The 27,475-nt window shown below is 41.4% G+C and overlaps 1 protein-coding gene across 3 annotated transcripts; it reads right to left on the bottom strand.

Annotated features, from left to right (window-relative positions):
• Nucleotides 1–2,004: 2,004 nt before the first annotated feature.
• On the bottom strand, nucleotides 2,005–27,475 carry slc8a4a (solute carrier family 8 member 4a). Of its 3 annotated transcripts, none has more exons than XM_006799451.3 (9): nucleotides 27,165–27,475; nucleotides 26,048–26,123; nucleotides 22,119–23,534; nucleotides 21,454–21,971; nucleotides 12,896–13,002; nucleotides 11,635–11,753; nucleotides 9,077–9,176; nucleotides 7,419–7,691; nucleotides 2,005–3,817 (listed from the first exon to the last, which is right to left on the bottom strand). In XM_006799451.3, the coding sequence occupies exons 3-9, from the start codon at nucleotides 23,457–23,459 to the stop codon at nucleotides 3,438–3,440; spliced, it is 2,838 nt and encodes a 945-aa protein (XP_006799514.1). In that variant the 5' UTR covers nucleotides 23,460–23,534; nucleotides 26,048–26,123; nucleotides 27,165–27,475; the 3' UTR covers nucleotides 2,005–3,437. The 3 variants fall into 3 exon arrangements, with proteins under 3 accessions (XP_006799514.1, XP_035767367.1, XP_006799513.1); XM_035911474.2 differs by lacking the exon at nucleotides 27,165–27,475 and adding an exon at nucleotides 26,482–27,153 and having other exon boundaries at nucleotides 26,048–26,118; XM_006799450.3 differs by lacking the exon at nucleotides 27,165–27,475 and adding an exon at nucleotides 26,482–27,153.

Consider the following 27,475-nt stretch of genomic DNA (forward strand, 5'->3'; position numbering starts at 1 on the left):
AGCCCTTCAACATATATGGCACCTTGGACCATCAATGCAGGACGTGCCAGAGAGTTGACAGTGCGTGGGTCCCCTTTTCTATAATTCAAAGGAATGAATTTTTCCAGAAAATGAAAAATTTATTCCTTTGAGTTATAAAGTAGAGCACTAGCACTCACATTTTACAGTCACAAAAGTGTGAAAAGTGGAATGTATGCGCCTACAAGAAATGATAATATTCTCCTTTTACCTCAGCAGGGGCTCATTTCCCAGTTAATGTGTTTGCAATTAGTACATTCTTCTGCCTGCAATAAAAAAAAACAGTTATTAAGACACAGCATATGCTGCAGCGAGGGAAAATGATGAAATTATTCTCCATTTTTCCTCTCTTTGAAATGGTTTTCTGTTTTTGCTGCTGCTATTTATCAGGCAATTATCAACATGATGAAACCTAAATCACTTTTAAAATGCGCCTAACCTGTCAGACACTACATTCCCTCATATTTATTTGCCTCCTTCCAGGAATCTGCCGACATTTGTGAGTCTTTATATTGATGCTTTGATTTTTACTGTTATACTGAGGCTATAATAGTTATTCTCTCATTGATAAATTCAGGAATTGCAGTGAAAAAGTAGTTAGACATGCACAGTAGGACGCCAACAATGCCAAACAGGCCAGTCATGTACTCGCAGACTGCGTCCCGACATGTAGTTTAGCACATATGAAAAACATGCAGGGGCCTTTTCTAAATTTATGCTAACTGGAAAGTTCTGAATACATCTCCGCTCATTGTCTAAAGGTAATGTCTTAAAGTTATAGTGTGTAAAATCTCACCACCATATTTTAGTCAATTGTAGATTGCTGTCAACTGAGTTCTGTTGGTGGCCTCAGTAGGACAAACAATTCGTCTGTAGTGAGTGTAGCTTCTCAATATGCTGGGTGTCCACATGAATTTACGCTGGAGGAAGCTGTAAAAATCTGAAAAAAAAAAGAGTTTCAATATGAGTTGATGAGTCAATGAAACTGACCAATAACAACCACACTAAGGTGAGTTGAAGATATCCTGTGCTTTTCTGCCGGTAAACACAGTTGTTTTTGCAGCTGTTAGCTGCTGTTAGCTGCTGTTAGTTGGCATCAGTAAAACATTGTAAAACACAGTAAAACACCAAACATTGTTGGACTTGGACACTTAGTGAATAAACTATTTATCACATTCAAAGCATGATTTTTAGGAGCCTAACATTAGCTGGCATCATGTTAGCTTATAACCAGTTGTTGTTAATAATAATAATAATAATAATAATGGATTGCATTTATATAGCGCTTTTCAAGGCACCCAAAGCACTTTACAATTCCACTATTCATTCACTCTCACCTTCATACACTGGTGGAGGCAAGCTACAGTCGTAGCCACAGCTGCTCTAGGGCAGACTGACAGAAGTGAGGCTGCCATATTGCGCCATCGGCCCCTCTGGCCAACACCAGTAGGCGGTAGGGTAAAGTGTCTTGCCCAGGGACACAACGACCAGGACAGAGAGCCCAGTTTGTTCTCGTTGTCAGCTGTCCAGAGACAGGATGGTTATATGTCTAATCTGCTGACAATATTGGGAATAAATAAGCATGTTTGTGCATGTCTTCATGTTTTAAAGCCCTCACTTTAGTTCAGGAGATGAAGCCAGAAGTCAGGAATGATTATTTTTTCCAGATGCTAGCTGTCTTGTCTTTCTTATTTGCATTTTTGCTTATATGGTGATAGACTCCACTTCTCCGATGATAAAACACAGGTGTCATCCCTCATAATTGGAGCCTGACTGTACAAACATGAATTAAAATTTCTCTCCACAGCACATGAATGCCTAAAGGTTTTCTTTGACTTTACTTTAGCATGCTAACTCTTTGGCTAGTCTCTAGCTGACTGTACTTTTAACTTTATTAAGAGTAGTTTGTGAGAGTCAATGACGACCTGGTTGGTTTGTATAATCTAAACCATCGTTCAAAAAGTTAAATTAAGATGACAAGGCGTCTAACGGCATAATAAATGAGCAACATTTATTTCCACTTTTTTTATACATTAAACGTGCATATCAATAAAACTAAAATCGATCATATAAATACCTCTACTATTATACTGTTACAATAAATATGGCTCTACAGATTCTAGGTTAAATAAAAAACAGATTTCAGTATCAACTGCTGAGCAACACAAGGAGACACTCTCGGGACACACTGTACATGTCTTCTCTTTTAGCACATTTTCCATGTCAAATGACGGACTTGTTTGGTGATTGTGATGTGACAAAGTGTACTCCACTCTCATTTAAAAGAGCCCGTTTGCTCTCTGCTGTGCTTTTCCTAAAAGAGATATTGTTGAATAATGTTCACAGTGTCAGCATGACAGATAAGAAAACTGCAGTCCTTTTAATATCCATATTCAAATTCTGTTTCTCTTCTGTTACCAACAAACCACCCCAAAATGGAGACAGTGCCATGCTTTTTGACAATTTGTGCTGGAGTGCAAAAGAGCACACACTCACCACCTACACACACGCATACACAAAAATCATAAATGTGCTTAAAGTATTTGTACAATTAAAAGCAGGCACTCTGCTCCAGGTTGACTTAAAAAAAAAGGCTATTTTTCCAAAAAAAACCCTTGGCTATGTCAAACATGACAGTGCACCAGGCAGTGAATAGAGTATGATACAGCTGTGATTCACATGTACACAAACACATCAACACATCAACACCCATGTCAAAATATTACATACAGTACTTTAAAATATATTACCAAGAAACTGTTGTTATCTGATAACGTGCAAAACTAAGCACACCTTTCACAACACTCTCACGCACAATGTTCATCTTTTACATGATATACAATGAATCATTGTACAGACTAAGTAATAAATATCATCACACAAATATGTTTTACTGGTCACTTCTGTCTTCCACTTAATGTAAATGCCAAGTACTATCTAATGCCGTCCCATGCACCATCTTTAAGTTTCCGCTATATAACAAAGGCCAAAAAGGAGAATTCTTCTAGACGTTTTCTTCAATCTTGTGCTTTCTTAACATCTAAAAATTCAAATAATTTGTCCACAGAGAGAGAAAGGATCCAATGCCAAAAGCTGTCTGTATGGATCAAGTGACAGAATATAATTTATGGTGATAGAAATGATTAGATAAATGTGTCATGTGATATAATATTTCAAAAAAGGAATAAAGTCAAGAGAGCTTCATTTTCAGTGGCTAAAGGTATCCTTCACAGCATAGGTGGGAGCAAAGTACCAAAGTCCAAAGAATCAGAGTCAGTCAGATACTGTGCCGTATTAATAATAACTAATGATACAAATAGTTATAAACCTTTGTGAAAATAGACAAAAACGGAGAGAAAACACGTTCAGTAAATTGTAAAAACAAGGAAAGGACTTGTGTCTGTGCCTTTCCCTCTGTCTCAGAAGCCAGGCACGTGGCAGTACGCCTCCAAGGAGGCCAACAGGATGTAGATGAACCAGAGAGAGAGGAAGAGGAAGAAGGTGAGAAGCTTGGCTGTCCGTGGGCCACCGAGCTCTCCTCCAGACACGGCGGGACGTCGGCGGTAGAGCAGCACCAGCACGCACACCAGCGCCATGATGGTGAAGAGGGTGACAGAGAAGGCCAGGGACCCCGGGTTCACTTTGAACACCTTGCCTTTGGTTTGCCAGTAAACTGATGCAATGGTCCACGCCACTCCGATGCCTAAGAACACGTTGACCGCATTGCTGCCCGTCACATTTCCAATAGAGGCGTCAGCATATTGATCCTGGATGGCAGCCACCTTACTTGCAAAAGTGTCTGTAAAAGAGAGAGAAATAGGCAAATATATATAAGTAATCAGTAATGTGCACAGACAGAGTACAGGTGCCACAAACACCAGGGACTGTACAATAAGCACTACATGTATTTAATGAAATTCAAGCCTTAATTCAGGAAGTACCGCCATTATTATACTGTATATAGTTTCCCAATTTCAGAGGCTCAAAAATAATTGGACAGTTGACTTACAAGTAATTTCAGGGCCAGATGAGGCATATTTACCTATTATTCCATGACAAATTAAGCCAATAAAGATCTGGAGTTGATTTAGTAGTTGTGACTGGAACTCTTAGCATGTAAGTCCAAAGTGTCCGTGCAAATGCAACGAGGCCATGATTAGGCTGAAAGTTCAAAGGAAAAACTTAGGAACACAGCCTAAGCTGTAAGAGTGGCCAAATCAACAACCTAGATCATGGTTACAACGAATAAATGGACTGTTCAGCTCAGCAATACCACACATCCCAAATAACTACAGAAGACTAAAGTGTATGATTGCAGAAGTTATTTCTTGGTTGGTTTCATCGATTCCGTCAAGAACACTCAATAGGAGGTATAAAACTGGATTATTTTATGAATCTACAATGAAGACATGCTTTTTGGAATGGAAATGCAAAGACAAGAATAACAAGGTGCAAACCTCTGATTACACTTAAAAACATGAAAGTCTGATTAGGCTTTCCTGGAAAAAAGGGTTGTCACAGAAAACAAAAATCATACTCAGATATAAATATCAATATATAAATATAAATAGATAATAAAATTAACATTGTATTAAGATAGTCATTTGAATCAATACTGATACAAACTCCCTCAAAAAGAGAGACTCAAAAACAAGCAGCAGCTGGAGATGGCTGGAGTAAAGGCCTGCCAGAGTAATGCAAAGGAAGAAACACAGGATTTGGTGATGTCCATGTTTCCAGTCGTTGACTAAAAAGGGTTTTCATTCAAGTATTAAAAACAACACTTACATTTAAAGTGATGTTAGTTGTGTTTCAAAATTGTCGTAAACAGTTATTGTCTTGATGCATGCTCAATCATCCAGGTAAGTAAATCCCAAAGGGTTGAAACACATTTTTTCTAAACACCACGTCTCCTTGGCTTTTAAACATGTTGTGCCAAAAACTGGTCCAACTCAAGGATCGGGTCCCCTGACACAAGCAGAGTAGTGTAGTGTACTCTGTTAAGTGCCTGGAGGATTGCCATGATTTATACATGGCAAACAACCTCTGGCGAAGTGGATGGCACAACCTCGTCAGGCCAGGACTCCGCAGTCTATTTACACCTAGAGGCCAGTGGACACTCTTTTAATGATGAGGATGTACATATCCTGGACAGGGAGGAACGCTAGTTTGAGCGTGGAGTCAAGGAGGCCATTTACGTGAAAAAAGGAAAGACCATCTCTGAATTGAAGAGGGGGGGCTAAGGGTGCATCTTTCACCATCTTAAAATGCCGTGATTGCAGACATTCCCCAACTCTCTGTGAATCGTACTCATGGCCATATATCAGTGGTCTTTGATCAATGGTCTAATTTTGCTTTAATATTCATAATTCCACACATTGCCAAAAACCCAAACAGCACACTCAATAAGAGGCTGTATCTAAGCGTCCTGTTAATGTTGGTGGGGCGTCAGTTACACAATGGACCGAAAGGCCGCACAACAGAGCCAGCAGTGCACGGGCAAGAATTCATTTCTTACTTGGAAATTCCGACACCACTTCACATCTGACCGAGTAATGCAAACTCTGTTTGCCAGCAACCAAGCTGCTCTCAGCGTCAAACGACTCCACCTCCAACCTTAAGAAACGTAGCCTACTGCAGCTACCTTGTTTTAGATGTGGTAGCTACCTGGGCTATGTGCCACTGTACTATTGCCGTGTGATTTATTACTAATAATGAAGGCTGCATTACAACCTGTTAGCTGCAAATAATCACGTGCAGTTCTGAAAGCAGACAGAAAGAAAACATATTACTGATACAGAAATAGTTTTCTATACGAGATCACTGCAAAAACTGCAGCCTTACCTAATGTCCACCCTACTGTCACTCATTTTATATTAAGATTTTAAAATCTAGTTGGTATTGCTTTCAGAACTGCACATGATTATTTGCAGCTAGCAGGTTGTTAATGCTATCCATCAAGTCTAACCTCAGCTAATGCTAGCTAACAATGTTAGCTCGGTGGCGAGTAGAGCCTTCAGTAATAAATCACACAGCAATAGTACATTCATGTAGTTGTAAAAAGCAAGACAATATATTAGGTAATCCAAAGTATTCAGAATACGTTACTCACATTGAATAACTTAACGGAATACATTACAAACTACATTTTGGGCCATGTATCCTGTAATCTGTAGTGGAATATATTTTAAAAGTAACCTTCCCAACACTGTTTGTTGATCAATGGTCATGACAATTTGCATATTAATGATTAGCGACCTCACAGCCCCTTGTCCAGTGGGCTAATTTCAGTCATTGTGCGATGTACTGTTTATAAAGCTGGGGAAAGCTGCAGTCAGCTGAGACTGAAGTCACTTGGATGAGTGACGAAACATTTCTCCCACTGAAAATGCTGCGTCCAGATGAACAGAATCAACCCAGATTTTTGTGAAACTCAGTTATTTAAAGCTGAAAAGCTGAAGATGAAAGCTGAAAATAACACTGTTTTTGTGTAATATTGTTCTCATAAAACTATAGCCACCCATGGTACTCTATGTGTACTTAAATTGTTATTAGGCTGTTGTAGTCTTGTGGCCCTGCATTAATGATTAGAAGGACCACATCCTATATGTGGTTATGGGAATACAGCCAATAGCCTACTGTGAAACTGCAAAATAGAAAACTTTCTCTCATTGATGAAACATTGTTTGGCTCGTAAACAGATCTGACTTTTACTCACAGTAAAATAAAAATGGGCCCCCAGCTGTCAAGGAGTTCAAGACTCGAGAGAAATGCCGTTATGTATCAAATAATATATGTGTAGCTAATAAACTGTGACTCTGTATGTGACAGATCACTTGTCTGCAGTGTAAAAAAACACAATGTTGTTTTCTGACTGTCAAGAATAATTATTTTTAAGCTGGCTAATTACTGAAGTCAAGTTCAGGGATTATTGAACAACTGAAAACACGAGAATTTGACTCTTATATTAAGACCTAGTTTACATTCATTACTGGTGACTTTTTCAAAAAGGGGAGCTTCATGGCTTTCTCTTATTTGGCACGGGAGGTTTTAGGGAAGCATGAGAGGATAAGATGGAGTCTCAAAGCGTGAGAGTTGGCAACCCTTGTTTATTAAACCAAAAACTAATTTTCATAGTCATTTTTTGTGTTCAGCGTTAGTGTTTAGGAAATAGCAAAATGGGACTATAATTAGGGCGAAACTAACAAGTGAAACAAGGTTTTTTTTTCTCTGTTTACAACTTGTTAATATCCAAGGCATGAGCTTTGGAGAGAATCCCTCTGACAGCACAGGTGGAGGATAAGGTTACACAAGCAGCTGCTTCTGCCACAGGGGAAAAGCCCAGAGGAGACACAGGACAAGGCCGCTGGTAGGACTGAACGACAAGCACAGATGCCCACCTGGAACAGAAGTGCCGAGGGCCACAAACACCACTGCGGTGACCGAGTCTTTGAGACCGACTGTGCAGCCGAAATGTGAGGCCAGGTCCCCGGTCACAGCTGTCAGAACGCCAATGAGGGAAATAGAGACAAAGAAGCAGGCCCAGCCGTTCCAGTATTCAGTCGGTGGGACGAAAGCAAAGAGGACCTTCCAGAAAACTGTCAGGAAGTGCATAATGTAATCAAAGCAGGACGGCAAGCGTTCCTCCCCGCTCTCCTCCTCATCGTCGTCACCTAGCAAAGACAGAAAAGATGCATGAAAGCCTGCGAAACACAACCTTCATGTAGACCACTGTTTGGCTTTACAGAGCACCGTAAAGCCACCGTGAAATCGATATAATTTTAGTTCCAGTTACTGTGTTTGTTCAGACACTGGCAGTTTTGGGAAATGTTCTACAGATACTGTAAAATGGAGAGAAGATTTAATATGCACTGCTGTTGGATGAAACTGTGAATGTGGATATTGTTTGGACAATGGCTGCTTTTGTGGTATGTGGCCATTCCTGTTGTTATCATAGCCATTCTGTGACTGCTCTATACTGCTCCTGTTATCTACAGCCAAGAAATCCTTGTTAAAGCCAAATGGGATTTAGACCAGTTGTGCTTAGATAAGAAAGACGTGTAACAAATACACCACAGGAGGACAGGAATACAGTGGCTTCAATACAGCAGTCATTGCAGTTGTCACAATTCAGTGCACTACACACATGCGGCGGGGCTCGTAGTTAGTGTCACAATTTAAAAACAAATGTGTCATCGTGCGACCAAAGCACAACAATTAGTAGAGCTACCATTCCAGCGACAGCCATCGCTGAGGGCAGGAGATTACATTATAATTTATAATATCATCATATTTATCATAATACAGCTCAGACCCAAACTGTGGAAGTGAATGAGCACTAAAAAATCCTGACTTTTCAGAAATTTAGTGCCAATTTGTCATGATATTCATCTTCATATTTTAGATCAGTAAAACCTTCAGCATCTTTGAGCAATCCTTTTCAAATCAGAGACATGCTGGAAGTGTACTTTCTATCTTAAATATGCACATTGCAAATGCAAATGAGTTTCTCCATCCAGCAAGAGAGAGAAAATAAAGAAAAGAGCATGTTAACCAAATGACACATCACAGGAGTCTAAGTGAGCTTTTAGCCCAATGATTTGTGCACTAGTGCAGATCTAAAAGGTTCACAGACAGCTTTGGAAAGACCCCCCCAAAAAAGATTCACCACACCACAAACATCGTCATTAATTCTTCAGAGCCATTAATTGTTGAGGAAGAGCCGGCCCTTTTAGTTTTTATGATGAGCCTCATCATGCATTTTTAATAAACTGTCTGGATTTAAATGGATGCAGCAAATAAGCTCAGAATGATCAAAAATGAATTAAAATAGCATTTGTTTTTGTAAGCTCTTTCAACCCTTTCCGTTAAACTGGGGATGTTTTTTTCTTTATGCAATCTTAAACGGAGCATTTTGAATTTTATTTTAAAAACATATCTAAGTGAGCGCTGCACAACAGGCAGCTGGTGGACCGGATCCAGCCTGCAGGCTCAATCTTCTTCAGGACTGCCTTCAGAGGGATGAACAGATGAGACATTTCAGGACGCAGCGACTTACCTGCGCTGACAGTGACGGCACTAACAAACTGCTCTCTCCAGCTGCTGCTCCCTACAACAAGAGCCAGGTTCGTTTTCTTGATCAGCTTGTCCACTGTGCTCTGCAAGGAAAGCAGAAGAAAGGTGCATTAACACACACTGAATAACATACTCAGTACAATCTTAGTGCTGTATGACACTGGGGACACTGATGTGGTGAATCAAGATACAATTACCAGCTTCTGTCCTCCCAGTGTGAAGCAATGGTGAGTCACCAAAACAGATGCGAGCACAAAATCCCAGTAGCCCCCAGGAGAAAGGGAGTGTGCGAGCATAAAGCTGCTTTAAAGCAGTGAAGAAACACAAGCCAACTCATGAAACTGCAGCTGTTAATATCACTGCGGTATCATGTTACAGCTTAAATGTTCCTAAATTGTCTCAGAGCGCTGCACCACCCATTTTAAGCTGAAGGATCAGTTTACTTGTGCAGAGGATTGCAGTATGAATCTGTGGTATCTGTGTAGCTCCAGCACAAGTATAATGGCGATGATGTCATAGTTATCTGATAAGGGTTAGCTCAGATTGTGACTGGAGACTACACATCAAACAGAGGGTTATTTATTTCATGATCACAAAAATAAAATGCCATCACTACATATCAGTCATTGTTTTTTTGGATTATTGTTTTAAAGCCTTAAGTTGAGTGGACAGGTCACATTCTTTATTTACTTAATTATATTTGCCAGAGGTGACCATAAAGTGGAGACCCGATGCTAGCTAGCTTTGTTAGCATGATAGCGTGACACATTTATTAGCTGTACAGGTGTATTGCACAGCCACAGGTTCCTAGAACCATAATATTATTTCCCGTAATGAAAAAAACAAAAACAAAATGCTAACACAGACTTCTTTTCCAGGACTGAAAAAAGGGATTAGCCTTTTGCATACTTGCATACAGCTCATAGCTGTTAGCTAATGAGCATGTGGAGGCGCAGTCAGATATGCCCCTTCCTCACCACTTGTGGTTTCAAAACACCAACATGGCATCTTGTAAATAGGCAGTACTTACTTACTAAATAGTAGTAAATGATGGAACAAGTAATCTATACCACTACTGTTGTGCATTTATGACTCACTAGATAAGCACTGATTAGGCTCTATTCATGAACAGAGTCTACTGATGGATGAATCTTCTCTCTGTGTTAGGAAGCACCTGCTTTTTTGACTGCTACTGAAATGCATTCAGCTAGCCACGCCTAGCTTCGACCTCCAAGGTAAAAAGAGCATTATTCTACCTGCAGGGCTTACAGCGGAGCACAAACATTTGTTGATTGACAGTTGTGCCGATATTGATGTTTGTGTACAACTATGTGATAAAGAATATGGCCTGTTGTTTATTACAGCTCATCCAAGAACTCCAGATTTGGTGAGTGACGTATTAGTATTTTATTAGCAGGAAAAATAATCAGCAGGTCATTTTGTTGCTGCCATATAATCTATGGATGCTACTTGCTAACCAAGGTTGCTAGCGTTAGCTAGTACGTTAGCACACCACTCTCTCATCAATCAGATTTTCAGCTCCAAATGGCACTGGCACCACAAATTTAGCTCACAGGCAGAGTTCAGTGACTTTTCTTATGCGTCAGCACCTACCCGTCACAGAAAGACACCATGCCTCTAATAAAACATAACTTAAAGTCTGGATATAACTTAAAGTGAATTAAATAAATAGTCATCCTCAGCACATTTTTCATGAATACCAAAATTAGCAGTAGCGATCCCGGTGCCTTTTCTTACCAGGCTGTAAATTTGTTTAATTCTGTTCTAAAGAGAGTCTCTGGAAATGAGCTTGTTTTCAGAATTAGCAGCATTTTTTCACTACTTTTTTGGCTGGCTTCTTTGTCCAGCTTCTGAGGTTGCCACGTGGGCCTAATATCATGTTGTGTTAAGGTAACTGAAGTTTCTTTCTTTTTTAAAAATTTGTACTTTTTCCTGAGTTGAGATCAATCCACTGCTCATCCAGTCCAAATGTCAAAGTATCCTTCAGCAAGATACTGAGATAACTGAGTTGCCCTCAGCACAGCCAACGGCATGTGTTGAGTGCGTCTGTGGACGTTAGATAAAGTGCTTAGATGAAAGTGTTGTATGAATATGTGTGGAACTGGGTGAATGAAACTTTCAATAAAAAGTGCTCTGAGTGCTTGAACCGAGTAGAAAGGTGCTATTTAAGTACCGGTTCACTTACCATTTATTGTCTCTTGGAAAACACCCAACTTATCAATACAAAACAGATGGAGTACTGCTATAAATTCTGCATTATGGCAAATGATATAAATTCTTTAACTCTGACTATTCAAGCTGAATGATGCGTGAACACATCTACTGGAAGATTCATGAGTTGCATAATTTATCACACATCAAAAGTAAAATATATATTAACCCAAAATACTGTGACATCAGTGAAATTGCTGCATTTTTCCAGGTTAATGTTGCAAAGTCAGTCCATGTCAGCTGGCAAGAAATTTCAAAATAAGCAGGCATCAGGTGCTCTGAGTTACAAAGCTGCTGATTTTGTGTTACCTTGAATTCATAAGACTCCTCAATGACCACCTCCAGCCTGGTGTGCTCTCCCAGACATGGGCAGCCCATCTTTGACACGTCCTCCGGACCCACTGCTGTCTTGTTGTCATTAGTGTCACCTAGGGCAGAGCAGCACAAGAAATTCCTACATGGTGCTTGGATGATAATGAAAGTCAGTCCTCTGTGTGTGCTACGGTCCGTTACAGCGACTCTGAGTGACAGATCAGCCAATCATAATTGGTAAACCCAACACGAGAGATGTTGGGGAGACACGTATTGAAATAAATAAAACACGGCAGCCTGCATGTTGATACTCAAAATTTAATCAAGAGCATAAAAAGTACTTGGAAAAGAGGATTTAGGTTTATTTATGTCAGTGGTTTTATTTATAATAGTGGATTATGTGAATATGTATTCTGTTATTTATGTTTTGAATTCTCTACTTAGTAATTTACTTCAGGGATATATTTTTTCTGCATTCATTACTGGCTTATCGTTTCTTGTATGTGTTTATTGTCATTATGTTTAATAAATAATAAGCAGAATTGTATGTTATTAATATAAATAGGTCTCATAAACAGGACTTTCCCAAACATTTTCTGACTACACGTCACATTTTTAATATATCCACAGTACTTTTAGGTTGCAAATCATCAATCATTAAAATATGATCACATTTAGCAAAGAGTCTGAGTGAGTATTGATATGAGCACAGTTGTATTACAAGTACTTTTTTGATGTTAGTTAGTTTAATTTAACATGCAATTGCAAAAGCAGCTATTGCACAGTAATTACAGCTCTCTTCCACAGTGTGTCTTTTCTCCTTCCTGTTAAAAGTGAGTTTTTTCTTCCTACTGTCGCCAAGTGCTTGCTTATAGGGGTCATCTGATTGTTGGGGTTTTTTTCTGTATTATTACAGGGTCTTTACCTTACAATATAAAGCTCGTTGAAGCAGCTGTTGTTGCACTATATAAATAGAATTGAATTGAATGATTAACTGTAAAAGCTCTCAAAAATAACATTGATGAAATATAATGATATTTTTACTCTAACCCTGAGCAAGTACATCAATTAGACTTTCAGTCTTCATGAATAAGGCCTGATGAGGAAGTTTGAGATTAGTTGTGCTGTAAGGTTTAATCTGCATTAATCCAAGCATTTAAATTAAATATAATAGAGAGTGTACACATTTATCTCAAGCCACCAAATAGAGTGACATATCACTCTGCACATGTAGCACACAGTGATGTCATCCACTCACCGTGTCTCTGTCCCACCTCCAGCAGTATGGGCTCCTCCAACACAATTGTGAATGTCTTGTTTTTCTCGTACTCCTCATCATCAATGATCTTCACATTCAGCAATTTCCTAAAGGTCGAGGGGTCAGGGGAACAAGGAGATGCGGATCAGCTTTGTTTAGGGGAAATAAAAGTAGCTGCCCGTATGAGTCAACCTGCAGTAACCCTCTGTTATCTAAACACTCTCAAAATAGATCCCAGGCAGGTAAGAGCAGCTTCCAATGCTGAGACTATGCTTTCGTACACATTCAAATAAAACCAGAGTAGCTAAGAGGTAGACTGCCTACACAGTGAATCATGAAACAGATCTGTTAGATAAGAAGGTGGAAGCTCAACATTTCCCCCAAATTGACAAATATCATGCGCTGCCGAACACTACGAAGAAAAAAAAGACTAAAATATAAATTTTCCTAACACCCCACAAGAGGGCGGACTCCTTCTGCACCATTAATTCCATTAGAGCACAACTAAAGCGAAATAGCCCACACCCCTCCCACACACGCAAGTTAGAAGTCATGAGGAATTGAATTATTACCTTTGTCTCTGTGGAAATTAAGCGTCACCTATCTACACAGGGACTCATGATAAGACATATATATATATATAGTTTGTGCTCTTAAATCCGAGAGCTCAAAAACGTGAGGCTGCTTTGTCAAACTGTGACCGACATATTTTCTTCAGCCCTCTTCGTTCGCCCACACTGTCACAGCCAGTCTCTCTCTCTCCCTCTCCCTCCATCTCCCTAATGATATGTGGGTGGCTGTCTATTTCTGTCTACACATATACACTCAGGGTTTGACAACACGCATGAAGAGCTTTTGCTTGCTGAGGAAGAAGAAGTTTATTTTAAACAGCAACGATACGTCACTGGCTGTCTAATGTCAGGCTAAGTCATGCCAGTGGGAGCAACGTGAAGCGCAGCCTGGAGACCTCGCAACAGGAACAAAAGAGTTTGTGTGCATGGTATGTTTGCTTTGAATCGCCGTGCCGGGGCCTTGAAATAAAATGTGAAGGCTCTGCTGCTGTGGATTGTGCTAATGTAGCAGCCATTTTGACATTACATCACATTTTAGGCAGACACTGTTTGTCTTGCCGTAGCGCACCTAGATAAGCAGAATATACAGACGAACATTTACATTTTCCACTAAAATCCAAACGAGAAATTAAAGGCTGTCGAGAAGCAGCAGGGGCCCGGGTTCATTTAATGCATCGGGCTGATTAGCTGGCAGTCTAACTCTAAACTGCTGCCACAGTTTGAAGCTCATTTGCACTGATTTCAGACAAAAAGAGGTGGGTGATAATGCAAAACGCGAGAAAATCAAAAGTGACTTTTCAAAACAGACTAAAAAACAGCTGTGGTGAGATTAGTTCTCCTGCTTTCTTAGTTTCGGTGAGTTGGTCCTTCACGTAAAGTAATTCCATCCCTCTTTTTGAAAAAACATATTTTACTTGAATCAGTAATACCTTTGTTAGTATTTCAAAAGCATTAGTAGCACAAATAAACCAAGCAAAACAGAGTGGCTAAAGACAAGCAGTGCTTGCTAAAGAAAAGACAGTTACGAATGGAAGAACGGATGATTTAATTATTGCTACACTCCAGTCCTGCACACTAGTCTGCAACCATCTGGCAACCACTGGTCACCAGAGAAAAATGTGTATTCCCCTGGCTGGTTGGTGCGTGTGGTAGGTTGTTTGCTGTCGCTAGGAGAGACTGGTGGCAAAGTGCTGCTTCACAGTCTGTGTTAGGTTGGTGTAACTGAGGCCTAACACACAGCAATCTCAAAAGCCACTGGAGGCAGAGATGAGGAGAATGTTCTGATATAAAAGCTACAAACACAGGAATGGCAAGTCCTTAAGTTATTTGAAAGCGATGATGTTGCAATTCACGGTCACCGTGCAGCAGCCTGCCATACCATAAAAACAAACAATCAGTGCCTGTTCAACACCAGAAATAGCTTTGGATTTCACAGAATTTAACTGAATTAATTTGAAATAATTTTCCCACATGCCAGTCTGACCTCCACACAACTTTCTTCACAGTGAAACAATGTTCTGCTGATCTCTGTGCATGTAGTGTATATGTCTGGTAGATTTTTATTATAGTAATTTAACTTGGCAGGAGGAGAGAGGCATGAGTATATTCCTTTGAGGTGATTTCTTTTTCTCTGCTGAGATTTCACTTTCCAGATCTTTTTTTCTATGCAGCATGCTTATAATGTGAAGCTTCTGATGAACAGGATGTCACTCTTGTCATTCTTAACCAGCAATTTGTCAGGTATTTGTGTGTCTCTGTATGTGATGGGGATGGGGATGGGGGGGGAATCTCACACACAAAATAAAATTTATTCAAGCTGAATTTATGCTTCAATTCTTCAAAGAAAATGGTACCACCAGAGTTTGAAAGTTGCAGATTTTTTTTCAAAGGCCCTGAAAGCCCAAACCTTAAGAACATATTTCACATTTTTAATTTTCATGCGCACAGTGGTTCTGTCGTCAGCGACTCTGACCTGCAGCAAGAATGTATGCTGCCACATTTCTGTGTAGAATTTGCGTTTTTTCCCCTGTGCCTACTGAGTTTTTGTCCTGGTGATGGTTTTCTCCCTCAATCAAAAGACACGCTTGTTAGACTGACTGGTTCTAAACTGTCTATAGCTGAGAGTGTGAGTGGTTTTGTATCTCATTACCACCCCTACTATAGTTGGAAAAGCAGTTCAGATGATGAAGTGATGCATTTTTAATTTTAAATGTTTCCAGCATGTAAATGACTACCAATGAAAGCATGTAAACTAATCAAAATATGAAATCAATGAAGTTCTGCCTTCATCTTCACTGTAGGTAAAAATAATCACGATTTAGCCGATTTAGCTAAAAAGTTAGCTAAAGTAAACTAAGTCAGACATCCACGAACTAGCTAAACACGTTAAAGGAATAGTCTCACATTTAAAAAAATACGCAATTTTGTGTTCTTGCTGAAAATGAAATGAGAAAATTGATGACAGTTTAATGTCTGCACTCAAATTATTAAAGTAGAATAGCAAGCAGTCGACTTAGCTTAGCATGTAGTCTGGATGGAGGGAAACAGCTAGCCTAGCTGAGCCCAGTCTACAGCTCTAAAATTGACTAACAACACAGCTCTCACACGTCAGTTTAGATGATGTAAAAATGTAAGTTTGTGGATTTCAGCATAAAGTTACAGATACTCATCATTTTATATGAACTTCATTATACTTTTGGGTTGTTCTTTGTTCATAGTGAAATGATTGTACAGCACACATCTATAATGAGTTTGAAAAAACAAAAGAAAAAAGAATTGGGTCCACAAGTTTGAATTTATATTAGTATTAGATATTTTTTAAACCACACAGTGTCAAAAGCATCATATCCCCCGTCAACATTTGGTTAAATGTCCCTTAGCAAGTTGCACATCAACAAGATTTTTTTGGTAACCATTAACAAGCTTCTGGCCTAATTCTCACATAATTCTGTCTGATGTTTGTCTGGGCTTTTAATCATAGTCCTCATTTTTGTCATGGCAAGTATGTAAACCTTTGACCACAACTGTACAATATTCATGCTGAGCCAGTTATTTACAACGAATAGGACTCCCTGCAAAATCATAGTTGTTCTTTTTTATTTTAGCACATTTCTCAAAATGTAAAGTTACCTTTTAAAATTTGTGGTCCTTTAAAATTTCCTTTGTGCGCTTGGGTTTAAAATGTTCAGTTTAAAAATACATTTTCTAAACAGCACACAGTCCTGCTTTATGAGCTCTGTCGCTGCAGGTCAATGTAAACTCTGATTATTACAGACACAATTGGATTTTATCAACACTGTAAATCCTTGGCTTGCTCCATATCACATTACACTGCGGAGCCATCAGCCATCTCTGCTGCCCGGTTGGCTCCATTCCTGGGAAAGTTTCTGAGTAGCCGCAGTGGTATAAACCTCCAATTGCATCTGTCACACAGACAATATTGCGTGCATTCTAAAGATTGATCTCTGCTCCATCTGCAACAACCGTTATCTGTTCTCCATCTGCCTGGCTCTTTTTGCAGTTGTCTTACATTTACTGAGAGTATGTTGAATGCTAAAAAAAGTATGCCTTGTTTGTAAATTAATTATCAGGATTAGTTTGACTTAACCAGAGAAATGAGAAAAAGGAGGTTGGTCATAATTGTCACCTACAGAAAGAAAACATCATACATATCGTCTGTGACTCTTAAAGTAGTTCTGTTTTTATTTGGAGGTTCCCTCTCCTCCACATTTTTTGTCGGTTCCTTAAGGAAGCTCCATTTTCCTCCCACAATCCAGAGGCATATACAGTAAGGCATGAGGCCCGGAGACTCCAAACTGCCCACAGGTATGACTGTGTTCACTCTGTAGCCAGAGAGAGTGTCTCTAATTTCTACCCTCTGCCAGCTGCAAAAGAAAAAAAAAGAAAGCTTCTGCCCTCCCGAGACCCTGACAAAAATTAAGCTGGCAGGGAGACCGAGTGAATGCATGACAGTGTGTCAAAATCCACAGCTGGACCTAGCACCTCCGTTCATTTAAAGAGCCATGAATCAAAGTGGCATGTCAGCATCTGCCTACAGTGCTGAAGTGTCCTTGAGCAAGATATTGAATCTCAGCCAGCTCCAGAGAGGCTGCAGTGTAGCTCATTATAAACAGAAAGCAGCTGCATTACATTACATTACTGTGTCTCCACTGTGTTGTTGGGTTATTATGTAGAGAAAATTTCTACAGAAAGAAACCCGTTTTGACATTGATAATAACAAATTATTCCACCACTGATAACTTGTACTTGCAAAAATGTGTGGCAACATAATGGAGAATGGTCTGAACTAATAAGCACAGGGAGAGACAAGTGGGACGAGGAGAATTTCAAATTCATTTCTACCCTGCAGCCGTGTTAGCTGCTCCCCTGAATTTAAGCTCAGTGGTAAATGTTAATGTCAGCAGGACAACACGCTGATTCTCCTCAGGTGTACTGTGTAACATGTTCACTATCTCAATTTAGTATGTTCACTTGCTAATTTGCAATAAATGTAAAGCACGGTTGGCTTTGGGAAGGATTTTGACCAGAGGGATGCTATCACTTGATTACTGTTCCTCTAGAGGTGAGCAGTAACTGGTGGACCTAATTTCATAGCACTAATTGCAGAGATTTTACGCTCAGAGCTACAAATGTTAACCTCATGTCAGCACAAGAGAAAACGTTAGGCCATCAAAGACATTAGGATCCATCTTCTGAGAACCATGACTGTTTGTCTGTACAATATTTGACCCCAGTACAAAACACATTGAGATGTTTCATCCTCTGGGGATCACAAATGTCTATTATCCATTAAAAGTCAAGAAATTTCACAGTGAATTATGGTGTTGCACTGATTGACAAACAGTGCCGTCCTTTGTGACATGGAAGCAGGAAGGCTAATATGTGATTAGCTCTGTGGCTACTTGAAAAGTTGATTTGAAGGGACAGGATAAGCAATAACTGCAGTTGGATGTTTTCATTCTTTTTAATGAGGATTTATAAAGAAGCTGCATGCCAGAGGTTATGCCAGGGGTCTGAGTCCGCCCAAAGCAATTCCTGTTCTCCTGTATGCTGTCTACACTTTCTTATCAATAAGGGAAAAATGCCATAAAAAAAAGTTATTTAGTTATAGCTTCTGTCTTCTTTGCAGCAGTTGCTAAGCTAAAGGCTAACAGCCCAAACATAAACAAGAGTAGCCCACATTGCTGGTTTTTCCACATATTTTTGACACTACCTCCAAGTTACATTAAACAGCTATAATATGTAAACATGGGTCTGCAAATGTTTTGTGTTAATGTTACCAAGCCCTGAATCTGTGTGTCTTTCAGGAAGTTCTCTATGTCATCGAGCTCGAATACCTCAGGCGTGAGAGATAAAGAATATCAGTGTATTGATTTTTTTTTCCAAGTGATCCCCTTCTATCTGTTTTATCTTAGCTTATGTAACTGCCCCCATTATCCACTTCAGACTCAACTAGTGCATAGAGGCGCATATTTGAGGCACTAACGAGAACAGATATGAGATTATGCTACATACGAGCATCAAAGGGTCTATTGCAGATCTTCCTCTAATCCATAAACACAGAATGTAAAATGGCGCTTGATGTCAGCTTGTTTATTTTAGCTCAGGTTTGTGTCTGTACATCATAATTTATTTACTGCAGAGCAGAATTTTAATGGTAAATTATTATTTATATGCATGCCTAGATTTTAAACCGCTCCTCCTGGCTCCGCATCAAAAGCTTAAAAACTTGGCTTCCTCTCTTGCTCCTCTGCATGCTCAAATATTGACGGGGGAAGACAGATGTACGCGAGCACAAAGACACACAAAGCTTGAGACCCTGTAACAAACACAGAGGTGCCCAGAGGACCGTCGCCGAGTGTCATCTCTTTGTCGCGAACACGCGGGGAAACACTCGGGTATGAAAAGCCAGCTCGGTTTTGAACGATGAACTTTGGCAGCCTGCTGAGCAGTAATGAGCGCAGACGTGCATTTAACACAGAGAGGGTGTGAGTTTATAGGCTCGGAGAAACAAATAGACGCGTACAACGACGGCAACGCTTCAAGATGATGCCATTTCACCTACATCTTTTAACGGGCCTGACTGGCGTAAAGAATTCACACGCTGCGTAAAGAGGAGCACAATCTGGCCTGGCAGTCTTCGACTTAAGCTCTCCAAAAGTGGTGAACTTTTGGCTCGGCATCAGAGTCAAACATTAACACCTTCGGGTGGCACGCAGAGATGAGCGCATTTCCAGCAGCAATATTAGAAAACTCATTTAGATTCAGCTTAAAAGATAAGTCAGCTGCTCGACCTGGCAATTTCGATTCAAGATCTGAGTCAAACCTATGATCAAAGTACTCCCGCATTCCCCTTTAAGTCCTCGCTTGCTATTCCGAGGAGGACAGGAGTAGCTGAACACTGCTTTGGCATTTTTTTTCTGCTGTGTCTGGGTTTTCTTTTCATCTGTTTTCTGATAACAAACTGTCCTGCCCCACTGGATCCCACTCTCCACAGTCACACCCCCAGTCCTCTCCACTGCTGCACATCGACTGTTAAGGGAAGCATGACTCCAGATATTATGAAGTGTACTTTCACTGTAAGCTTTCTACAGTCTGATAAGCACAGTCTTAGCTCAGTAGATGAGGACTATATCTACTGCTCAGTCTCCATTTGAATGCAGATGCCAGCTGCCTGCCTCTCATTTCACATTGTTATACACTATTGACTCATTAACTGCAGCCTCTGTAGCTGACTGTGCTATGAGGGGAACTTTTGGGACCCCTTTAACCCCTCTTCACTCTCTTTAATTGCTTTGGATGCTCAAGGAGCTCTTTTTAGTTCCCCTTTGGAGCGACATGTTGCTTGATGTGGGTTTAAAGCAGATTCAGCACTCTAATACGGCCTTAATTATACACATAGACTAAGGCATAAAAAGGAGAAAAAGCATAGATAAACTGCTAAAAACAGAGCAGCATATTTAAATTTCACCTGCGCCACGAGGCAAAAAAAAGAAGAAAGACAAATAGGGAGATCTGCGTTTTCTTTGACACCATGTATTCACCTGCCTTTCCTCCCACTCGGCCAACCTACACAATACACCTACGCAAGAGCCTCGCGCAGACGGATGCATCTGACACATTTGATTCCTTTGTTTCGTCCTTTGCCGTGCAGTAAATCATTTTGTAATGAGCTCGGTACGGTTGAGGGCATTTTCTTTCTTTTTTTAAAGTAAGAAATTAAAAAAAAAACATAACCGTTCTGCGTAACTGCCAGGTCTTTTGCTCATCTCGTCATAAAGCAAACACTACAAGTGTACTCATCATTCAGCCAGCCCTTTCAAACAGCGTTCAAGTGAAAAAAAGAAAGAAAGAAAAGCTGGAAAAACATCACTCTTTCAGCGCTCTCTCACTCCCTCGCTCTCTGCACTCTGCCTCCCTCATCTTTTTCTCTCCTCCTCTCTGCAGGCGCATCCACGAATGCTTTAACTAAAATAACCACACGGGTTCCAGTGCATGCACCTGTTTTTGTAGCTGCCGTGCAAGTCACCTGTCTGATTTTTTCCCCCCTCTTGTACTCTGTTGCTCGTGTGGGCTTCCTTTGTTTTCCACAGGGAAGTCTTTAGTGTTGTGCATTACAATGAGCTTCAACAGAACTTCCACAGAAATCCCAACAGGCTGCATTTAATTCATTCACAGGAAACTGTTTCTGGGTTTCGTCTTCCTCTTCTCCTCCTTTTTCTTGTTCTTTTAAATCTCCACGATCTTTCATTATCTGCCGCACAATTATATCCTCTTATCCTCCCACATCGTCCCTGCGAAATGATCTAAACTTCGCCGAGCAAACGTATCCGTGAGTCATAAAAATAGGCCTTTCATTCGTTACCAGAATAGATAACTTACAGTAATCTAGCAGGACAGTTTAATGTACCAATGTGTGGGCGGTGATGTTTAATCAAGTGATGAACAAGAGGAACTGGCACTCACATGGTCTCATCGTTCTGAAACTCCAGCTTGCCGGACACCTCTTCGTAGTCCTCCCCTGCTTTGGCGGTCCCCTCGACAGTGTGGTAGGGCACAGCCACTTTTCCCCGTGCTCCGGATGTCCTGTGAACCTTCACCTGCATGTTGCCAACGCTCTCGCTGACCCTTGTGGAGTTGCTCTCAAACGTAAAGATGCCAGCGTGGTCGTCGTCGTAGATGGTGACGGTGGCGATGTGAGGATTGCCCAGTGCCGCCTTCGGAGGGATATGGGAGGGAAGGCCCACCATGCTGTTGCTGGAGGTGATGGAGCTCGGCTCCAGGACTGAGACCTCGGCTCTGTGCACGATGCGCGGGTTGCTGAGGCGTACGTAGAAGTGCTCGTCCTCTTCAAAAATGTCATCGTCGATCACGCCAACAGTGAACTCTTTGGTTGTCTCGCCAGGCTTGAAGACCAAAGTGCCCTCAGCAAACTCGTAGTCTGAACCTGCATTGGCAGTCCCGTCCTCCGTCCGGTATTCCACCTGTGCAGGGAAAAAAAAACTACATCAAATATGTAGTGGCTGGAGTTGTAATAAAAATATTAATATTAATACTTTATGCCTCAGGCAGTTAAAGGTGATTTAAAATTGACCTTGAGCATTTGCAATATCTGTGCCTTCCCCCCTCACCTTAACAGTGCAGCCACTTTCTCCTCCGTGCCGACTCACGGTCAGCTTTAGTGAGCCGCAGTTCTCAAAGCACTGATAATGAGAGTCTTCAAACTGCAGGTAGATAGTGTTAGGATCTTCCTCTTGCCCGCTGGCCTCATGACAGCTCACCACCTTCCTGGCCTGGTCAGCTGCATGCTTTTTCAGGATGTTCCCCGCTCCGATCATCATGCGCGTAGCTTGAATGCGATAAAAGGCCCTGCTCTTCTGCTGCTGGACCAGCACTTGATAGTTGGCCATCTCGATGAGCTGCTCCATGTCCTTATCCGGGTGCCTCTGTTTTAGCTCTTTTAGAGTACGAGCCATCTCCCTGCGGGCCTCTTCTTCTTGATCTTGTTCCGCGCTCATCCCACCACCTTCCTCCACGCCCTCCAGCATCCCATCCAGAGCCTCTTTGGGGTGAGTGTGAGAGTTCACACCCTGTCCATCCATCTCCAAGTCCATCTTAGTGAACATGGCATCTCCCTCTGACTCGATGATAATGCCGCGGGTCTTGTCGGCTCGGTAGCGCTTGTGGACGTACTTGTAGAAGAGCAGGCGGCGGTCTGCGATCCAGGCTTGCAGAACGCACAGGGGGAAGAAGAGGAAGGTCAGGACTGCTTCCCAGACTTGCACTTCTCCGGGGGAAAACACTGACAGGATGAGATACAGCCAGATGTAGGCGAATATGCTCCAGGCTGCGGTGACAAAAAACACCCGCAGGTGTTTTATCTTGCGGGTTTCATTTTCCGGCACCACATAGACACAGATAGCGATGATGATGAACATGTTGAAAGCAGCGCTGCCCACGATGGTGCTGGGACCCAGAGCTCCCGCTTCAAAGTTATGGCCGACCACTTCGATGACAGACAGCAGGATCTCTGGTGCCGAGGAGCCCAGGGCCATCAGGGTCAGGTTGGAGACCGTTTCATTCCAGATGCGCACAGTGGTTGTTGTTGTCTCGCCATTAGGCTTCTTGATGGTGATCTCCTTTTCTTGAGAGGTGATGACCTCGATAGAAGACATGAACCGGTCGGCGATGATGGACATGCCCAGGAACATGTATATGAGAGCGGCAAAGTAAACAATGGCACGTGCCACCTTGTCACCCACTGCGGGGTTCTGGGGATTCCACATGGGCAGCACCACGCCCTCGGAGCAGTTGTCATCACTGGAGCAGTTGCCTGGGCTGCTGCCGATGTCATCATCCCTGCTGCCGTAGGAGAAACGGGTGACTCCCGGGAGGAGAACCAGCAGAAGAGAGATGAACATGCATGGGGTGGCAGGTGGAGTGCAGTTCAAGATACGCTTGTGTAGAAACATGATGGTGTGGTGATGCTTTGAGTCTTCTAATGCTAGAGATCAGTGCACGTGACATGTGAAGGTTCGCATGAACCTCTGAAAGACAGGGAAAAAAAAAAAGAAATTTGCCTGGTGGATGAGAAAGCCACATGTCAGATGTTCATTATTCAGTTATATTCTCAAAATAACCCCAATATGGCACCACAAAAGTGCTCTTTTGTATGCAAATGATGTGGGATCCATCAGTTTCGTTGGTCCGAGTTTAGAGAGCCAGAAATATTGGCACCTACTAATCGTTGAGTCACTGGTATTGAACTACCCTGTACGACTCCCACACATATAATGTGGTCATTCTGTGCTAAACCGCAGTGAAAATGTTACCCTTTGCACCTGTAGTATCGAGGGAAAAACTGACTCAGTCCACCCCGTACTGTCGAGTTAGATGGGAGTCCAAAAATAATATCCACTGGCAACGAGAATAACAAGAAAGGAGCAGTTGTTCTTAGGTAGCCCTACTGGTACATATATTATAGGATGATTTAAAGGAGGAACAGCTCTAGTGTCTAGAGAGTCCAACACACCTCTCAGGTCTAGTATTAAATATAAAGCTGGATGCCTGAGTGCAATTCAATCATCACCACCTTACCTAAAAGAATCCATTCCACATGCAGTAATTTATATTTGCCAACATAGTTTCTCTGATTAGGTCAGACAGAGCATGACAGGGTGGAGTGGGGTTGCAAAGCAGCATGCATATGCACAGCAACTTGTGGGCTGGCTTAAGCAGCTTTAATACCATGTGTTATATGAAATTAATGAGATTGACGCTTAGATGGGTATCAGCTGAGAAATCCGCAGATGCGGGCTACCACTGAGATCAGCCAATCTGCCGTTTAGCTTAGTTTAATGTAGTTAAAAATTTTACATAAGCAATGGAAACGGCATCAGGGGACAACTAAAAACAATTCCCCAGTGCCAATCCCCCCCAGCAGTATCTTAATGGCCTGAATAGACATTTCAGGGAGTACAGTGCTAAACTCTTCAAAGGATTAACATCTGTGAAAAAAGAGGAGAGGGAAAGATGTCTAGTAATGTGTCTGGTGTTTTCTAATGAAAATTAAAAGCCCATCCTTGTCTCAGAAATAGGTTGCACACCTACAGCAGGAGCAGTCAGGCAAAGCTGCATGTTTGGCACATGCTCTCATTGACATGCGGCAGTGAAAGGCAGCATTCTCCAATCTGACCTGCATAACAGGAGAGCACGGTTTCCATCAAGGCTACGTTTCAGGGTGAAGTGGTGCAGCACAGATGCAGGAATTAAGCCGTCAGTTTTTTTCCTTTCTTTCTGCTGTTAGCTCATAAATAAGTGACTAACAGATTGTATTTGTGCAACAACAACAGCAACAGCCCGACACCTGTCTGCTGATCAGATTGAGCGAGTGAGATCAGCACCATGGACAGCGACTCCTGCAACAGGCAGCTCCAATCAGTGACAATGAAACAGTCTTTTTTTTTTCGGACTGAATGAAATATCCCTCATTACTGTTATGTGAAATCACATATTGATATCATCACTGATTCCTTCACTTTCGAAAGCAGATTTAATTAATACGTTGCTTTCATCTGGCACACAATCCTGCACAAATTTTGAGTGGGTGATGTTTCTATGGCAAAAGCAAGCTCTCCGACTGGTGGAAATGCAGGAAAACTATAGAGAAAAAAATGTCTCGTTCTGTTCTGTGCAGTATTTAGTGATAATGTTTTCCTCACTAAAGTCGCCAGGTAGCAACAAGTAAATGAGATACTGAAGCATATTATTCATTTCCCCTGAAGAATACAGATGTTTTCATTTTTTAGTCAACACAAGCACACACTCTGAAATCTCCTCACCTTCGTCACATTACATCTATTCAAAGTGTGCAAGTATCCTGCCAGTGCAAAACTACAGTTCTCTGATCTGCTGATTTCTAACATGTTTGCGATTAAAAGCCCGAGTGCAACATGAAGACTTTACCAACTACTGGCAAACCCAGCATGATGCCACTTTCCATCTAACAGAGTTACTAACCTTCAATAATTCCATAATTATCCAAGCCTTTAAAAAAAAGCAGACCCAAATTAAATTAATCCTCAAACATGTTCTTGTTTGCTAAGCAAAGGTCCAGGGTTGGCAAGTAAACACATAATGACTCACACTTTGATGCCTGCACTTGTTTTGTGTGTAAGCGTGTGCGCTTTTCAAATGGTGGCACACTCAGTTTGTATTGAGATGCCTCATAAATGTCATCTCTGCTATTTAGGGAAGGAAAAGTCATTAGAAATCATAAACAAAAGGAAAACAGAACAGAAAAGTGGAAGAAAATGAAAAGAAACCGGAGTTTCTCGAGATGTTGTTTTGAGCTCAAAGCACACTCATCAGTCTAAGTACTAAGACAAGTGTTACTGGATTTACATGCAGCTGTTAGTCTAAGAGTCTAGTATAATGGGGGGGCAAGCAAAATTCTCATGCAGGGGCTTGCTTAGTTTCTTTTCTTTCCTTCTTTCTTTCTTTTGTTTAGCTTATAGTTATAGTTCCTATTTTAAACATTGTGAGAAACTGTATTACTCACCTGGATGCAGCTGTCAGTGAGTCAACCCAGAGTGGAAGTTCTAGCCTCAGGAGATGAACTTATCTTTCATGCTGCTCTGTGGAAATACAGCTTATCTTAAACGAGCATACCATAAAGTCAGTTTTTAAAACCATCATGAGAGTAATGAGTGTTCCGCATCGGAGAATTTTGAGAAGCTTAAAAAAAGAAAGAAAATAAAAGCCATAAATGTGAGCCAGTAGCAGCACCTTAACACAAAACACCGCTGTTGCAGATTCGAGACAATTCAAAACGCTAAGTTAGAAACAGATTCTGAGACGGCTAGGTAAGTGATATTACAGATGTAGAATTAAAAGGGAAAAAAAAATAGATCCTATTAAATGATCAGTACGCTGAGCATGAGGGACAAACAGACCGGTCCATTTGGTGCGCACAGCTGCCCCACTGATACTCACGGAAAGCCCAGAATCTCAGTTGGATCCCGGTCACAGCGTGGCTACCCTGCACCAGTTCAACAGAGGAAGACACCCCGTGTGCCATTCACACGGCAGGCTGGTGTAATGGTGTTGGCTTGTTGCTGGTGTCTTGGAAATGACGCGTAGCTTTCCCCGGTGCTTGTTTTCTTTCTCTCTCTTTTTTCTTTCACAAGTACCCTACCTCAGCAAACTTAACACAGCCGGAATAGTTCCCCTCATTAAATTCCCATTCTTCCACCACCGCGACACCCTCCGCAAAGCTAAGTAAATTATTCAAAAACCACGAGGCGCTTTCAGCTTTATCCTTTCCTGACTGCGTGTTGATGCGTAAAATAATAAATTACATTACACCAGTCCAAAAAAACAACAACAACAAAATCTTAGAAAGTATTAATTTTAAAAAAGAGAATTTAATTGTATTTTCTATTTCCGAAAAATAAACTGAGTGCAAAAAAAATTCCCTCGCTCTTCTGCCTGAGCTGGATAACGCAAGGAGCCAAACAGGGCTGCACATGAGAGTGGGCGTGAATGAATGGTGAAGGATTGAGAGGACGCAAACCACACAGTACGCGGATCAGGACAAGATGGATATCAAGCAGAGGGATGGTGGCACACAAGAAAGAGGAGTGTGAGTGTGGTGTGGAATGGAAGTCTTGTCTTACTCTCGCGGTGGGCAGCACTGGCACAAGAAACGACGAGCGAAAGGGAAAACAGTAACACTGCAGAAACAGGGGAGGGGAGACGTTCAGAAGCAGCGCTACACGCACGGCTGGTCCTCCTGACTGCGCATCAGGAGACCAGGATTAATGATCATTTCCATCAGAAACCCTTTAGAATGTTTGCTCATTATCTTGGTTGCCCATCAGCACAAAAAAAACCTGCTGTAAGCTAGAAGATAGAGAGCTGATCTTCGTTTTTGACACTCCGAAATCCCAGATGTATCTGCCCGTACGCCTGCTGTGGGCTGCCGTTG

Source organism: Neolamprologus brichardi, chromosome 10 (assembly GCF_056152115.1).
Source record: "Neolamprologus brichardi isolate AB-2024 chromosome 10, ASM5615211v1, whole genome shotgun sequence".
NCBI classification, from domain to species: domain Eukaryota; kingdom Metazoa; phylum Chordata; class Actinopteri; order Cichliformes; family Cichlidae; genus Neolamprologus; species Neolamprologus brichardi.

Coding starts and splice junctions, on each gene's coding strand:
- slc8a4a (XM_006799451.3), bottom strand. CDS start 23,459: ATGTTTCTACACAAGCGTATCTTGAACTGCACTCCACCTGCCACCCCA. Junction 9,177..11,634: donor AGGAGTCTTATGAATTCAAG/GTAACACAAAAT, acceptor CTTTCCTTGCAG/AGCACAGTGGACAAGCTGAT. Junction 3,818..7,418: donor CCTCGGCACTTCTGTTCCAG/GTGGGCATCTGT, acceptor TCTCTTTTACAG/ACACTTTTGCAAGTAAGGTG.